Source organism: Lepidochelys olivacea (genome assembly GCF_965140295.1).
Source record: "Lepidochelys olivacea isolate rLepOli2 genome assembly, chromosome: 4".
Taxonomy (NCBI): Eukaryota; Metazoa; Chordata; order Testudines; family Cheloniidae; genus Lepidochelys; species Lepidochelys olivacea.
This window is the reverse complement of record NC_140414.1, coordinates 123,786,106-123,802,726: the sequence shown is the minus strand read 5'-3', so window position 1 is coordinate 123,802,726 and position 16,621 is coordinate 123,786,106. Positions and strand designations below refer to the sequence as shown.

Sequence of the window (16,621 nt, the reverse complement as noted above, 5' to 3'; positions counted from 1 at the left end):
AATAAATAATACATTGTTTCTCTGTCTTAGGAGCTCCTTTTTTGTAGATGGACACGGTCAGACTAAAAATGATGTTCTTTAAATAGTTAGCCATACCTGTGTTGTTAATAATTCTATAGATTATTACAACAGAAAGAATATAATAAATGTAATGCACCTCATTCATCTTGGACAATGAAAGACTATTCTGTTTTATGTTTCTTAGTTTCTAGTCAGTTTCCCTTTCTGACTCTTGTGCATTTGCTCAGCACTGGACATGTCCATTGCAAAAAGGAAACAGGAGTGCTTAAATCCCAAGAAAATCTCATTTTAATTGGAGCTAACAAAACTCTTGGGAGCACTCATGTTGGTCTGCACAATCAGCCAATTAGTGTCCCTTTAAGAAGAGTGTTACTTCACCTTAGTGCTGCCCTTTTTTGTTCAGATGCACATTCTCTGTGGTTTCTGTAAACATGTCATATAATAAAACAAATGAGTTGACCTTTGAGCTACCATGAAGTCTGAAACCTCTTGTGAATTTTAGGCACTGATCCTGCAAACACTTTGGGTGGGATCTACAAAGAGACTTAGGTGTTGCAAAACTGAGCATTACGGCTTCTAACTTTTTGGCACATAGAAAATCACAGGAACAAACACTGATCTGCAAAGCCTGAGGGAGATGCTCAGGCTCCATATACAATGCAATAGACTGTGATTCACAAAGCCAGTATGGCACGGGAGAAGCTGTCTAAACTAGCCAATGGGAGACACCAACCAGAGGGGTATGTGCTAAGCCCTGCCCCTCTCAGGGAGATAAGCCCCTAAGTCTGGGCTGGAGGGAGGCGCCTAGCTCTCCTAGTGATCCACAAACTTAGGTGGCTAAGCACTTATCTTCCCCTAGATGCATGTGGGACATTCAACAAAACAGCTGGGGGCGGGGGGGGGGGGGGGAGAGGACAAGGATGTCCCTTATAGTCTTTCGCTCAGCAGTAGGATAGTCACCCAGGATGTGGGAAACCCCTGGTTCATGTCCCCGCTCCTCCGTAGCAGAGAAAGCATTTGAACAGGGTTCCACCACCTCCCAGGTAAGTGCCCCAGCTGTGAGGCTATGGAGTATTCAGATGTGGGGCTCCCTCAATCTCTCCTGCTGAAGTTGTTCCATTTTAATTAAACAATGGAATTCTTAAATGTGATATGGGCCACAGAATGAGTTAGAGTGATTCTATCGCAATGCTAAGAAGTGGCAGATTCCTGTTCATATCCCTTCTCCCCCTCAGGAGGGGGTGGGGGGCGGCTTGAATCAGGGGTCTTCTACATCCTGAGTGAGTACCCTAACCCCTGGGTTAACGATTACAAGGGCGGTCTTGCTCCTGCAGCTGTTCTGTGTGAACTTGTCTGAGGGGCCCAATCCAGTAGGCATGCTCGGAAGCTGCTTACAGGGTTGGACCCCTGTGTATGACTTGGGCAGCCAAACACTAGTGTTCCCCAGTTTGTGAATCACTGTGGGGCTTAGGTGGGAGATAAGTTTCTGGGTGCTTATCATGAGGCAGTAGTGAACATGCTCAGGCCTAGAGAGAGGCTGTCTAAAGTGAGGCTGTATACCCAAAGGAAAAAAACGTAGGCACCTACAGGCAGCAGCCATGTGGGTGTTTTGTGGATCGCAGTGGTGCCTAAAAACAGGACTTGGGCTCCTAAAAATGGGACTTAGGTGCCTAAGTATCTGCCTGGTTCCCACCCTTTGTTCTTTGTTTACAAATTTGAGTAACTGCACTGAGCTCAATGGGGATTTCTCGTGTGCATAAATTTAAGCATGTGAGTAAGGGGATTCAGGATTGGGGCCTCTACATTATGCCCTAGTCAACTTGTTCATGTAGTATGACATTGCTTACTTGCTTTGTTCACAGGAAATTATAGAGCATGGCAACTGTTTGAGAGGGTGAATCTTGCAAGTTGCTAATGATTACTGGTGCATCAAATGTCTGGGGGCATTTGCATGGTAACTTTAAGCATAATTCCCTTTCTCTCTCACTTGTAAGCAGCAACTAAATGACCCCACTTTTTCATTAGCATACAAATATTATTCCAAAATGAACTGTCCAAGAAGCCTGACACACCACCTCTTGCTCAGTGTTCCAGTCAAACAGTCAGAATAAAAATCACTGAGCAATGCCAGTGAGGATCAGCCTTCTTCCAGCAGGCTTAACCTGGGTGGCAACACTAGAAGTGAGACAGGCTGTCTAAAAGTGGCACCACCTTGCTATCCGCACCAGCCAAGTGTAGTGAAATCCATTCACTTCAACATAATGGACTGCAGCAATGTTGAGGAAGCTGACGCTCTGCAATGGACTGAGAATGGCTCAGGCCCTGGTTTAGCAAAGCACTTCTACACATGCTTAACACGCTTGGACTTCAGCGGGACTGAGGCCTGTGTTTAAATGCTTAACTTTAAGCACATCGCAAAGCCTGTCCTTTTTCGGCAAAGCATGTGCTTAAGTGCTTAGTTGAATCAGAATCTGAAAAGATGATATTTTTAAGGGGGAAATAAAACCAGCTTACTTTTATTTTTTGATTTTCTTGTTTTTCACAGTGTTCACATGTAGTCTTTGGAATGCTATTCTTATTTCAAAGTAGAATTTAAAGGAGATGGATCTTAGTTCTTTTTTTCCATTCTCAGATCTCCTTGCCACACAAGGAAAGCAATGTAGCTCTGATTATAATGTTAGGGACAAATGATCATCTGGTGTAAATTGACTTAGTTCCACTGAAAACAATGGAGAAATGCTGATTTAAACAAGCTGATGATCTTCCCCCTATTTTCATTTGTTGAGTACCTTGTGATATTTCTTTGCAATTCAAATTTGAAGAATCCTGAAGCATCTTAAGTCCCTTTTGTGTAACCTGTTGTGCTGGTCTGCTTGCATTCATGCAGCTGTACTAATTCCCTTCCTATTTTTCACTCTATAATTAGCTACATTAATATTTATCATAGTTGTAAACATGTTACAGCATGCCTCCCAATGTAATGCAACATTTGGGTGACTATTGGGCATTTTCCACACACAGCTATATGGCCTCAAGCTGAGCTGGCATCAGATCTCACTAGCTAAGCTTGGTTAGTACTTAGAATGGAGACTTCTAGCAAAAGTCCAGATATTGCAGGAAGCAGTGTGGTTAATTCAGAACCTGGTGCTCTTCCCTCTAGACTAGAACTGAGCCCTGTGTCCCACTGTAGTATGGGACACGGTGCTGTTGGATGTGGAGTCCTTTGGATGAGGTGTAAAAATGAGCTCTTGATCTCCTGTGGTTCTTTTTAAACTCTGGTTGTTTGGCCAAATTCCAGTTTGAGTAATTACTAGTAGTTTCCCCTGTGTATAATTAATAGTTATATTCATTTCCCATCCTAAATTGTTGCTACAGGCTGTTAAACAGTTGCCAAGTTTCATTTCACGGGTAGCTGTTGCATTTTAATGTTGGGCAAAATAAATTCAGGATCTATATATGTCTGGGATGAGTACACATATATGCACATAAATATTATTTTATCCCACAGAAAATCTATATTGAAAGGGAGTTAGGGCTAAGAGTATGTATCAGTAATTTAGGGGAAACTACATTACAGGGGTGTGGTAATTATCCTAAAACAAAGTAGTATAAGCCCAGGAAGTTCACAGTTAATGTTAACCAAAAAAAAAACCCAAGCAAGCTGAAGTGTGGAAATGCAGTGTTGTGGTACCCATAGAACCTTTACTTCGCCCTGTATTGACCCCAGGAGGGGTTAACAATTTTTGAAATCTAACATGTTTTTAAAAATCAGTTTTAATCTAAGTGGAGTCCACAAACACTAAAATGCCTTCCTCGCGATTGTATGGATTTTGCATTGTGTCACTGTAGGACAGAGTTGAGATTTCTACTGAAGAAGAAGCTTTCAGTTCTGAAGAATTACAAGAGGAATTACAAGACCTGTAATTCATATATATTGAAATGTAGCCTATGCACAAGATTGAGTTTTAACTATAGGGGAAGTTTGAAGAAACTATGACTAGAGTTTGTTTTGGTGCCCTAACTGTGCATTTTCATACCTTAAAATGAATTGAATTTCTTTTAAGTTTAACTTTAATTTTGAATGTCTTGGGTTTAGAATGTTTGGTTTTGAAATAATTGCAACTTCCCTGTAATACAGTTTACCTAAAATGGTAATACAAATATTAATAATACAAAATTACTGATATGTGCGCTCAGCCTTGATTGTGTCTTAATTTAGTTTTTGTCTAGAAATTTCCTTGTGCTTTTCCTGCTGTTTAGACAAATAGGAGAGAATTTGATTGTTCCTGGTGGAGTAAAGACAATTGAGGCTAATGGGCGTATGGTTATCCCTGGGGGAATCGATGTCAACACTTACCTACAAAAGCCCTACCAAGGAATGACTGCTGTTGATGACTTCTATCAAGGCACAAAAGCTGCTCTAGCAGGCGGTACCACCATGATCAGTAAGTACTAGACACTCTCACCTCTCAAATCTAACTATCTTGGTGCTGAGCGGAACCTGCAGTTTTCAGTTCACATGATGTTCACTGGGTTTATCGGTGTATATTCTACATAGCTGTTTTCAGAAGTCATTTAAGATCAGATCAACTTCTGGGTCTTGTGCGGCTTGAATCTCCACTGATTACTGTAGACAGCTTTACCAGGATCAACATGAAAATGAGGTTACCCTTAGAAAAAGCAGCTGCACAAAGGGTAGTGTTGTTGGGATTCCCTCTGAAACTTTTTCCACCCAACTTATCCAGAGCACCATGTCTGCTTCTGGGAGAACACTTCATCTAGTTCTCTGGGAACCAAAACACTCAGTTCAACTCCAGAATTTGTCACTCTCCTTTTGTTTGGCAAACAGCAAAGCTACGTTGAGTTGATCAGACTCAAGCGTAGGAGATGAGTGTAGGGTGTACCACACATCCAAAGTTACACAGAAAACCTCTTCCTTTATATATATTTGCTGATTACATTGCATTTGCTATATATTACATCACACATTTTTGGGTTGGCTTGGTTACTTTGCAGGAACCAGTCCGGCATGCTCTGTTCATGTGCTGTTCATGTGGGAACCTGTTCTTTAATTTGAGATTTATCTTGTCAGTTGTCCGTAGTATTACGGTGTAGCTGCTTGCGTTAGCTAGCACAGACATCCTGACTCCAGCATACTGCTTGTCAAGCCCCTATTGACAACGTAACTGTCCGTGCACCTTGCCTCATTTCTTAGTGGCCATGATTGGGAAGTTATTTATGTCAAGCCAGCTCTACAAGTGTGTCCTGTATTTCTCTCACATAACACTCATGAGATCTACTATACTTGCTATCACTGATTTTTTTTTTAATCAGTTGATACAGGCAGTAACAAAGCAAAGCAACAATTCTAATAAAGTGTTGTGCTTACAGTGTCATATCAGATACTGGTAAAAATGTGGAAAGTAATAAACCAGTGGTATAAGAAATCAGATATGAGACCAAGGAGGAATGAAGCCTGCTTACAGCTACATCCTGGAAGCAGGATGTCCTGGTAGGATGGTCCTGGCTGTTAAACTCGTCCTTTGCGCATCAGATTGCTGAGCAAGCTGCATCTTTTCTGCCTCGCATTTGCTTGGCTCTGGACTAAGATTATGTGGGGCAGAGCCTCAGCTGGGGTAAATGGCCAAAGCTGTCAGATGCTGCCCCATGGAGCTGTGTTCCCTTCGAGTTGGAAGTGGGTCGTGGGGGATGGCTAGTTTTTCTGGATGGTGCTTTGCTTTGAATGTGTGTCATGCACCAAAAGGCCATGAAAATAGGCACACAATACATTATTGTTTTTTAATAGTGGAAAGGGTTGCTTTTTAGTATATTTTCTTCAGTTGGGTGCTCCCGTATCTTTTAGCCTATTTAGAAAGTCTAAATAGGCTTTTATTTCCATCCTCTCTGGACTGGAAAACCAGATTCACTTTTAAGCAGGTGGATAATATTGTTCAGTATATTCCAGTAAAGATGGCAGAACAGCATTCTGCTAACAGTCCCTCTGCTGGACTCCACTGCACACGGTTGTGCAGACGTTTTAAATGGTTGCTCCATTGTAATCAATGGAAAGTTCAAATGCATCAAGAACATGAGGTGGGACCTGCCAGCTATATTCAGTACGTTTGCATCAATGAAGAGGTTAAAACAGATTTCTTTCTGGACAATCGTTAAATAGCTGTACTTTTCCTTTTGGAAGTTATTTCATTTATTTAATGTAGCTGCTAGGACTGTTTAATTTAAGGATTTCTCTACTTTATTAATAGTGTGAAGTTTCTTAACATGCTTTTCCCTCTTTCAGAATTGAAAAATGCCCAGTAAAAGGCTCAGTTCTATACATTCAGTAATACACCAGAAGGTTTGCATATGTTAAGATACAGTACACCTTGCTGTGTTTTCATTATTCAAGTAGAACCCAACCCTGCAAACATGAGTAATTCTACATGCATCATTAGTCCCAGTCATTATCACACTGACTCTGAAAGCCAGCGTGACTGAGTGGTTAAGACTTGAATCTGCTATTTTGGAGCCCTGGATTCTATTCCCAATGCTGCCTGAAGATCTCTTCATTAATTTATTGGTAAAGAGGAATGGGCTAATTCATGACAGCCTTCTAGAAAAGGATATAAGGCTTTGGTCAATAATGAGAGTTATGAAGTGCATAGAAATGTAAATGGCAGTCAGTAGAGACCAGAATTCATGATCTCCGGCGTGTCAGCTCAGTGCACCTTCCCTAAGATACAGGGTGTTTAGATCTCTCTCTCACGTCTGGGAACGTTTCCTGACTTCATGGTACAGCAAAACAGGCTGCTAGATTCAGCTTCAATGCAGAATGTTCTGCAAAAGCTGGAATACTTGAAAGGTCTGTATCTGTCCCACATCCTGCAATTTATACTGTGTCAATAAAAATCCTGCTTTGTTGTAGGTACACTATAGATAATTACTGAAACTGCAGAATAGGAAATACGTGCAATTTGTGTAACAGGTGCTTCATCTATATTTCAGTTGATCATGTGCTTCCTGAAGCTGGAGCAAGTTTATTGACTGCATTTGAAAAGTGGCACGAGGCAGCTGACACCAAATCCTGTTGTGATTACTCTCTCCATGTGGATATCACCGGCTGGTATGATGGGATCCGAGAAGAGATGGATATCCTGGTGCAAGATAAAGGTTAGTTAATGAAAATAAAATGTTTTCATTTTCTCTAAGCAATGTGCAAATTCTCAATTCTGAAGTACTCCAGATAGTCCTGTTATTTCCCACAAAAGAGGCATATAGGTACTAGATACCCTGGCCATGAACCTTTGTATTCATTTACTCCTGTGTAAAGTGGGCCTGAAACTCCATGCACTGCAATCAATCAGGAGTAACTCCATTAGAGGCAGTAGAGTTATGCCAGTACAGATGAGGAGAATTCAAATCAGCAAGGGGAAAAGGTTATCTGATTAAAAATGATAGCACTTGATAGATGGAAATAACTCTATGCAAAGTGCAAGGCAGGCCTTATGTTAAGATAACATAATTAGGAGACCAACCTTGAGTGCTTGGACAGTCGTCATAGGCTATACATCTTTGAACAACAATGCCACATGGCACTTCACCTGCTTTGACCTGAAATTTGGAAATATATGGCTAATTTTCAAAATTAAGGCCAAAATTTTCAAAACTTAGAACCTAAAGTTAGGATTCTAAATCCACATTTAGGTATCTGGGGGAGTGACCTGATTTTCAGAACTGCTGACCATTCAGCAGCACCCACTGGAAGATAGTGGAGGCCCAATATTTACAAAAATCCGGTCACTTATTTAGGAGCCTAACTTTAGACACTTAAAAAAAAATATCTTGGTCTAGGTTCCTAAGTTGTGCCCACAAAACACGCATTTATATAGTTCATTACCCATTTGTTCATGTGCACTCAGAGTGCCTGAGTACCAACTAGGTATTTATTGCTAAAAGTATAATCTGGGCTATATATGCTGACTCTTGTATGTCAGAAAGCCAAATATATAAATGCAGTGTCCTTTGTAGAGTGTTGTGATGGACCATATCTGACATGCTCTATTTAAATAGAACTGTACTGTATAACTATACAGACAAAGCACAGCTTGTTTACTGTGTAGACAGTTTTTCAGTGAGAAACCACATAGATGGAGTAATATAGGACTTTTCATCCTGAGCAGCACTACTGTAACAGTACACCTGCTGTGTAACCAGATTTTAGGCCACAAAATATTCTATCAACCTTTAAAGTCTTTAATCTTCAGGATAATGTACAATTTGGGCAAAATGAAGCTAATTTTACAATGCTTTTTATAATAGGGCTGATTTTATAGGCTGACAGCATTTGTCATTGTTGACAGTGCCAAATCAGTCCTCTGCCCCTGCTATCATCTTTGATCATGTGGATTTAAATCTAGTTTCAGCTGGATTTACTATCAAGCAAGTGTACTGCAGTTTGTATCAAAGGTTAGCTGTTATTTTCCAGAGCTGGCTCACAAATGGCTCTCGTATGTGCTTGAGGGCTTACATTAAGAGCCGGGTGCAGACAACAGGGTTAATAGTTTGCTTCCAGTATAAAAATTTGAGTTTTCAATACAAATATGACCTGGCATTTACTTTAAGAAATAATCTGTTCATTGGTCCAGAAAGCAGAATGTATTATGGGGTCCTAAGTGGATTGTTTGAGAGATATACCATTTGGAGGTCAACTTCGCTCTCACTGATGCTGTAGTAAAAAGAAAAGGAGTACTTGTGGCACCTTAGAGACTAACCAATTTATTTGAGCATAAGCTTTCGTGAGCTACAGTTCACTTCATCGGATGCATAGCTGTAGCTCATGAAAACTTATGCTCAAATAAATTGGTTAGTCTCTAAGGTGCCACAAGTCCTCCTTTTCTTTTTGCGAATACAGACTAACACAGCTGCTACTCTGAAAACTGATGCTGTAGTGTGTCTCAGTCAGTGTGAATTACTCATGTGTGAGAGAAGACATAGAGGTAAAGCACAAATAAAGCACAAATAAAATAGGATACTTTTTTCAACATGGCAGGAGCTTTAAAAATTAATATATAATATCTGCTGAAAACTGGAAACATCTAAGCCACAATCCTCAGCTGGTATAAATTGTCTTGATGTGAATCTTCATTGCTCCATTGACATCAACTGAGGATCTAGACCCTATGATGTACTTTACACTGATTGACTAAATGATCCCAGGTTAGTTAAGAAGCAATGCTTAGTTATCACATTTCAACTTTGAGTTTGTCTAATATGCTCTCCAAGGATCGCCAGGGAGCTTTCAGGGCTGCTGATGAGATTGGCCCATCATAGTTGGACAGTTAATCAGTTCTAAATCAATAGAGTGCTCATTCAAAGAGGTTTTGGCTTTAGAGAGGTTGAAAATTTTGCAGGAGCAACTATTCATAAAGGTGCAGACAGCTTCCCCTGACTTGCAATCATTTCAGCAGCCAATCTACATAACCCATGAATCTATTTGGCTCTCACATATGAGGTAAAGAAATCACATAGGAAAGTACTATATTGGCCAAGAGGATCCACAGATTGCTCTACCCATTTCTTTGACTATCTTCAGGATTCCATGGGCATGACTTAAATGGTACTTTCATAACATGTGGGATGGGACCTTGCTGGGTCTCACTGGCATGAGAGAAGGCATCAGGCACATTTTTAAAAGTATTTGTTTAAATAGTTAGATTTATAAGTAATGGGCCAGATCCTCAGCTGGTGTAAATCCATGTTGTTCCATTGACTAGGTCAATGTACACCAGCTGAGGGAGGATCTCTGACCCTATATGGCCATATAGCCAGATGGGTGCCACATTACCAATCTGCACCTTGGTCTCTGAACATCAATATATGGGCAATCCACTAACTGAAAAGGGCAGCTTAAGCCATATCCATTTTCAGCTGCAAGAACAGTATTGTATTGACTTCAGGGAGAACATTGACTTCAATGGGATCACAACACATACTGATGCCAATGGGTCAGGGTATGGCTCTAAGAGAGAAAAAGGAAAGTTGCAACAGAGAATTTGAATTACTTGGTTAGGAGTATATCTTTCAGCCTGTCTATCCAGTGAATGCTCACATAGGATTATAATTAAGTTAATTACCTTTGGCTGGGTTCCCTTGGATAAGAAATGACTACTGGTTCTGCCTTGGCAGGCTTAATGTATCTCTTTGGTCACACATATATATCTCATATATATCTCAATTGCAATGGTGGTTGGCTTGCTCCAGGTCTAGTCTGGAATGGGAGGCGGGCAGTAACTGTACATTGGGGCCCAGCAAAAGGGGTCATCACTTAATCAAGGTGAATATCCTGTGTCAATTTTCCTGAATAATCTTTTCCTCCAAAATAGACCTTCAAAAATACTTTAAGAATCTACTTAACAACTCCCTTGTGTTTTGTCTTGGAACAGGTGTTAATTCTTTCCAAGTCTACATGGCCTATAAAGATCTCTATCAAATGTCTGACAGTCAGGTATTCTTCAGCATGCTTATCGTTGTTGATATACATAAACTCCTTTCTGTTGATTAGTTAAGAAGTTTAGAGCTACCTGAGACAGTCATAGTGCTTTTGAACTGAACTTGAGAAAATGCATACATATGAAATTTGTCTCTCTGGAGGCCAAAGCCTGAGAGATGCTGAGCATCTGTATTTTCCATGGAGGCGCTTGGGAGCACATGGCACTCAGCACCTTGCAAAGAGGTGACCAGTGTTTCATGGTATCAAGCTCAATGGAAGACACCCCTCAAGATTTTGCCCTGGATTTATATCATCACTTGTTGGCTTTGGAACATTCAATCTGAGTTGCGGGGGGAAAAGAGATGATACACTAGTGGAAATATTAAAAGTGACATAGCTTTTGAAATCCCACATGTTTCTCACTCACTGCAAACTGCTAAAGCGCGTTCTTTGGGAAAGGTTGAGTTCAGTTGTTGGAGTTGGAGATTACAATGAGCTTGTTTGTATAGCACTTGTTTTAGACCCAACTTCTTCAGCTTTCTAATTCACAGACAGCAGATCATTGTAATTGGACAATGGCATCTGTTAGTAATAATAATGTTTGCTTATTCAGTTGAGCAAATGCTTCATTCCCACTTCGTTCCAGAGCTGAGTTTCCTTTTCTCTTAAAGAACTTTTGTTATACTTCCAATACACGTGGTTTTCATTAGACTTTTAAATGTAACAGCATCCTCTTGAGAAGAGGTGCATGCTAAGTCCAACTTCTTGATGGAATTAATTACAGCAAAATATATTAAGAAAAGGTGGAGAAGGGGGCAAGGGATCCAATATTCAAACTTGAATGGCTAAAGCAGAGTGCCCATTTACACATTTGCATGCTCAGATCAGTGCTCACATGCCCCAAGCCCACTGAGTAGTTGTTTGAGTGACTCAGTTGAAGACCAGATACCATAAGTTTAAGTGCCCAAGTTTGAAAACTGGGCTCCCAATATTACTTAGTGAGACCACATACAGAAAATTTAGGGTGGGGTTTTCAAAAGTGCTTAAAGACATTAGGCTCACAAGTCCCATTGACTTTCAGTGGCAGTCCCTAAACTCCCTTCGGTGCTTTTGAAAAGCTCACATGTAAGGAATTGAATCCATTGCTTCCCTTTTGTAGGGATTATTTTGAATGTTGGAAAGCAACTAACATGGAAACCCATGAGAGAAAACAGTAGAATTCTTTAGCTGTAAATGAAAGACATTCATGAGATTGAAACTGTGCCCACACTTACAGAAAGGTGCGTGAAGTGTATACTTCAGGGAATATACGGGTACTGTAGCTGTACTAAAAGTGTCCATAGCTTAACTGCTATTCCAATTTAGTGGACTTATTCCTTGTTCATTCATGGAAGCTTTTTTGTATCTATTTAGTTAGTTAGCTGCCTGTACTCAAACTGCATACCAGAGAACTGTCACGAGGCACATGACTGTATTGGAGGTAGTGGGTAGTTGCCTTGCCTTAGAAGGACCTCAGGGAAACACTTTGCCTATAGGTGGCACATAGTTCCTCAGGACTGCAGCTGCTGCACCACTTGGTGACAGGCTGGTGTGGAGAGTGGGGACATGGAATAGCTAGCAGCCACAGAGGTCCTAGCCGGGACTGTACATGGGGCTGGTGGTGGCCGAACACTTCTGCAAGAGCCAGCATAAAAATATGATTCAAAATATGAGGAGAAATGTTTGTGAAATAAGTAACATATTACCCTTATTCAGTAACATGACCCTCTTTGTACCACTTACAGCTTTATGAAGCTTTTACCTTTCTGAAAGGGCTTGGAGCTGTAATCATGGTCCATGCTGAAAATGGAGATTTGATAGCTCAGGTGAGTGAGTCGCATTTCTTCTTCTGTTTCCCTTAGAGAGTGAATATGTTTCATGTGACAGGGGAGAAGGGAAACTTGTCTGCTAGTACAGCAATCAGAGAAAGTGTTGGTGGGAAAACAGACTGCCTAGTAAAGCTTCCTTGCTGAATCTAATTTCTTGTAATGATAAATCAATGAGTTATGGGAATGCCAGTATAGAATTCCATGTGTGTAATGATACAGCATGCAGGCTGTAAGGTGATACTCCTGACAGCTCCCTGCCTGGAACGTAGGGAGTCAAAGAAGGGGCCTTGGTGGGAGGGACATGGGGATGCAAGAATTGGTTCCCTGGGAGCAGTGGCAGCTGGGTGGACAAACAGCAGGGAGAATCCTGTGAAGATGCTGGGGAGCGGTTGAGGAGCTGGGAGGCCTTACCCCAGTATTGTTGCTGCTGAAGAAGTCAGTGTATGCAAGGGGGGCAAGGCTATGGGCCCAAGCACATTGATGGTGTTGCTCTCAGACCTGTTCGTGCTTCTTTGCTGAAAAGACCCTTATAAACATATACAAAGGGAACAAAAAAACCAACCCTGTAAAACTTTCTAAAAAGTGATTAAAAATAAATTAGGCCAAGTTCTTGAAAGGGAGCTCTCTCTGAATCTGGAAATCAGTCAAGTTAAGGAAATTCAAATACTGTGTCCCTTTAAAATGTCCTCTGAGACACGAGAGTGTGCTCCTCCAGGAAACCATGGCCTAATGGTGTACAGCTGTCCCAGTAGCACGGGATGCCACAGCAGTGATGTGTAAGACAGCAGATGCAGGGTGAAATCCTGGCCACAGTGAAGTCAATGGCTGAACTCCCATTGATTTCCAGGAGTTCAACATAGACTCAGAATGAAGAGGTTGTGGTGATAGGATTATTATTTTCTTTAAAAAAATATATATATGGTCATAACATTACATGACACATTACAGTGATTTAAAAAATATGGCCCCTGCCCTGAAGAATTAACAATGTAAGGCCCTGATCCTGCAACGGAATATGCATCAGTGGAGACCTGTGTTTGTGTGGAGTCCCATTGACTTCAGTGAAGCTTCACATGGGCTCAGGGATTTGCCTGCATGGCTCTAATTACAGTAGATAATAGAACTGATCAGGAACTGGAATTTCTCTTCCATGGGAAATCCCAACATTTTCAGGTGAAAAAATCATTTCAATTTGGGGGGGAAAAAAAAGGCTGAAATTTCATGCTAAACGAAAAGAAAAGAAAAAAAAAGAGTTGTATTCTACAGCAAGATACTGGTGGTGGAAAGAAAGCTGCTCACGGTGGATGCTTGAATGATTAACCAGTATGTAAACCCAAATCTTTATCTCATCAAACTCATGTCCTAGTTTATTAACACTACTGAATCCTCTTACAGTGGATAATTTTGTCACTCTGTCTGCTTCATTCTGCCATCTTCTGGATGTGACTAGCCTATTTTTAAATGATGCCGTTCTTTGTCATCCCGCTTCTTTCATATTATGTATTTGTAATATTTTATTATTGCATTTTAATTGTCTGCAGCATCCTGCATGCATAGGTTACAGGTGCATTTTATTTAAAATTATTTTAAAATATATATGCAAAATACTTCTATTTTCTAACCCAAATGTGTCTCATGGACACAGGCTGGTTAGTACAGTGTATTTATATATATGATCATGATGGATTGTCCATTTGTCACCCAGTGTAGTGAAGACACAAATCTATGTAAAGGAGCACCTTAGAGACTAAGTGCCACAAGTACTCCTTTTCTTTTTGAGAATACAGACTAACGCGGCTGCTACTCTGAAACAAATCTGTGTGTGTAATCTGAATGATTCTTGTTGGAGCAGGTTGGTAGTATGTTAGCTTTTCACCCCCAGAGACCTGGGATCAAATATTCATTAGGTTACATATGAAAACGTGTTAGATGATTTCATCCCTGTCTCTAGAGGACATTTGTCTATATCACAGAATCATTACATTTGGCCAGCTCTGCTCATTAGAGACCTAAGGGTGAGACAGGTCAGGATTTGTGGGGCATTAATAGCTCTGTGCTGTGTCTGCAGGTCCTATTAATCCATCACTTTTTTGATCAGAAAGTTTACTCCAAAAAACACCCTTTGCATGATCTTTATATGAAATCATAAGGATTGCCCACATGTCCTTTCATAAGAAGCTTTGGCACAACATTTTGCTGACAAACATCAGCTGACTGAGCAATGAATACTTGGAATATCCATTTTTAAGATAACATTAAGTAGTAATATAGCACCAAAGGGGTGCATTTTTAGTGGGGTTAGAGGGCATTTAGTTCTGCATCTTCATGATCAACTGTAAAAGAATTAGAGAAAATTTAGATCATGTAAGCAAGACCCCTGAAAGGGTCGGAGGAAGAATCAGCAGGGTAAATAGGTATTGTCAAAAAGGTTGAGAAAATAATGATACTACCTAGGAGGAGAGAGAGAAGAAAAAATATTGTGTAAGTAAAGGAGGAATTACAGTACAGGGTTGTCCTTAATAAGTACAATATTTGCCTTAATAAGTACAATATTTCATGGCATTGAGTGTTCTTCTCTCATAAGACTCCTTTTTAGGGGAGGACAGTAGCATTTTTCTCATGGGGCAGTCACAATAGACCAAATTCTATACTTCCACTGAAACCCATATCAGGTTGCATGTGGTGTTTGTCAGTGAAGAATCTGGCCCAATATATTTAGGGCCGGTCTTTTCGCCCTTGTGTCCCTTTTTGCAGGCACTATCAGTTGCATATACAAAAAAGGGAGGCAGTATGAAAACATTTCCCTCAGTACACTAAAGGAAGTTTAACATAAATGTATGTTGTTCTAGAGGTGGTCAGCATTTGTCTGTTACATTTTAGGAACAAAAACGTATCCTGGAGATGGGAATCACAGGACCTGAGGGACATGCCCTAAGCAGACCTGAGGAGGTAAGAGGCTTAACTAAGTCTATATTTCTTGGAAATGTCTTCTGGCATCTACATACCATAGGAAGTAAGTTTCTTATAAATAAATAAAAGAGAAGATGGTAGATGGATGGATGGTTGGAGGAGAGGACAGCAAACCATCTGCTTTTCACAGCCTGTTCTGATAATGCCATTCTCTGCAAAATTTTCTAAGTATGAGACATCATGCTAAAAATTAGTAACAAAGTCTGCAAAATATTCACAGGACATATTGTACATCAGCTGATCAAGACATTTCAGCCAAAAATACTCCTAATAAGTGTTTTTCCTACTATCTGTACATATTCACAAACATTTACATATTGTAATATTGTGAATTCATGAGAATGGAAGGATTCTGTGGGTCAGCTTGATTTATGCACTTTTCTCCTATAATAAAATCCGTTCATGCATGGATCAGCATAGGTCACTGAAAAAGGATTTTTCTAAGGCCATGTCTACATTATGGGTACTATAGCGGCATAATTATGGTTCTGTAGCTATGCCGGCATACCCACGTATGTAGATAGAGCCTACACTGATGGCAGGAATGTGATGTAGGAATATCACCTCCCCATATGACAGTAGGTAGGTAAGCAAAAGCATTCTTTTGTTGATCTAGCTCTGTCTACACAGGGAGTTAGGTTGGCATAGCTATATCATTGAGGGGTGTGGATTTTTCTAAATTAATGAGTCTTTTCCTGTTAATGGGAGTGCCGGCCTGGGGAAAATCCGAGCTGGATATTTGCCAAAAAGTAAGCTGAAGTATTTCTTACCACCACATGTGGTAGCCCCATTACTGAGGTACAAAACCTCTCCACTTCTTCCTCAGGTTTGCCTGGTGATGAACCATTCCCATATTAGGATATGAATCTACACTCTGGCTTGTCATGAGGTGTATATGTTTGTAATAATGGCTCCTAGGAGAACATCAGGTGAAAAACAATAATTGCTGGGGTGAACATTTTGATTTTAGGAGAAGAGAGTTAAAAGAAGTACTTAAACTGTAAAGATTTAGGCCATCTGCTTTTGGAGATGCTGTCTTTACAGATTTGACTGATAAAGACTTTGAAGAGAATTATCAATAACCTTGTGTCTAATATTTCGGTCAATCCAGTTTTCTGGATTTTGGGATGTAGCTATACTGAGAGGGTTTGGGCCAACCACTGGACTAGTGGCAGTGAAGAGAGGCCTCTAGTGGCCCTGGAAAGACACTGCCGCCCAGCTGAAGACAAATTATTTGTATGCATGTCCCAGATGGCTCCTTGTGGGAGATTGCTTG

At 40.5% G+C, this 16,621-nt stretch overlaps 1 protein-coding gene across 2 annotated transcripts in view; it reads left to right on the top strand.

The window, feature by feature from the left end:
- Positions 1 to 16,621, top strand: part of CRMP1 (collapsin response mediator protein 1) — a 68,681-nt gene that overhangs the window by 25,768 nt on the left and 26,292 nt on the right. For both annotated transcript variants that reach the window (XM_084625586.1, XM_084625587.1), the window contains exons 3-7: positions 4,282 to 4,466; positions 7,024 to 7,188; positions 10,461 to 10,522; positions 12,292 to 12,372; positions 15,256 to 15,324. In XM_084625586.1, coding sequence (XP_084481712.1) covers positions 4,282 to 4,466; positions 7,024 to 7,188; positions 10,461 to 10,522; positions 12,292 to 12,372; positions 15,256 to 15,324 — 562 coding nt within the window. The remainder of the gene's footprint in view (positions 1 to 4,281; positions 4,467 to 7,023; positions 7,189 to 10,460; positions 10,523 to 12,291; positions 12,373 to 15,255; positions 15,325 to 16,621) is intronic.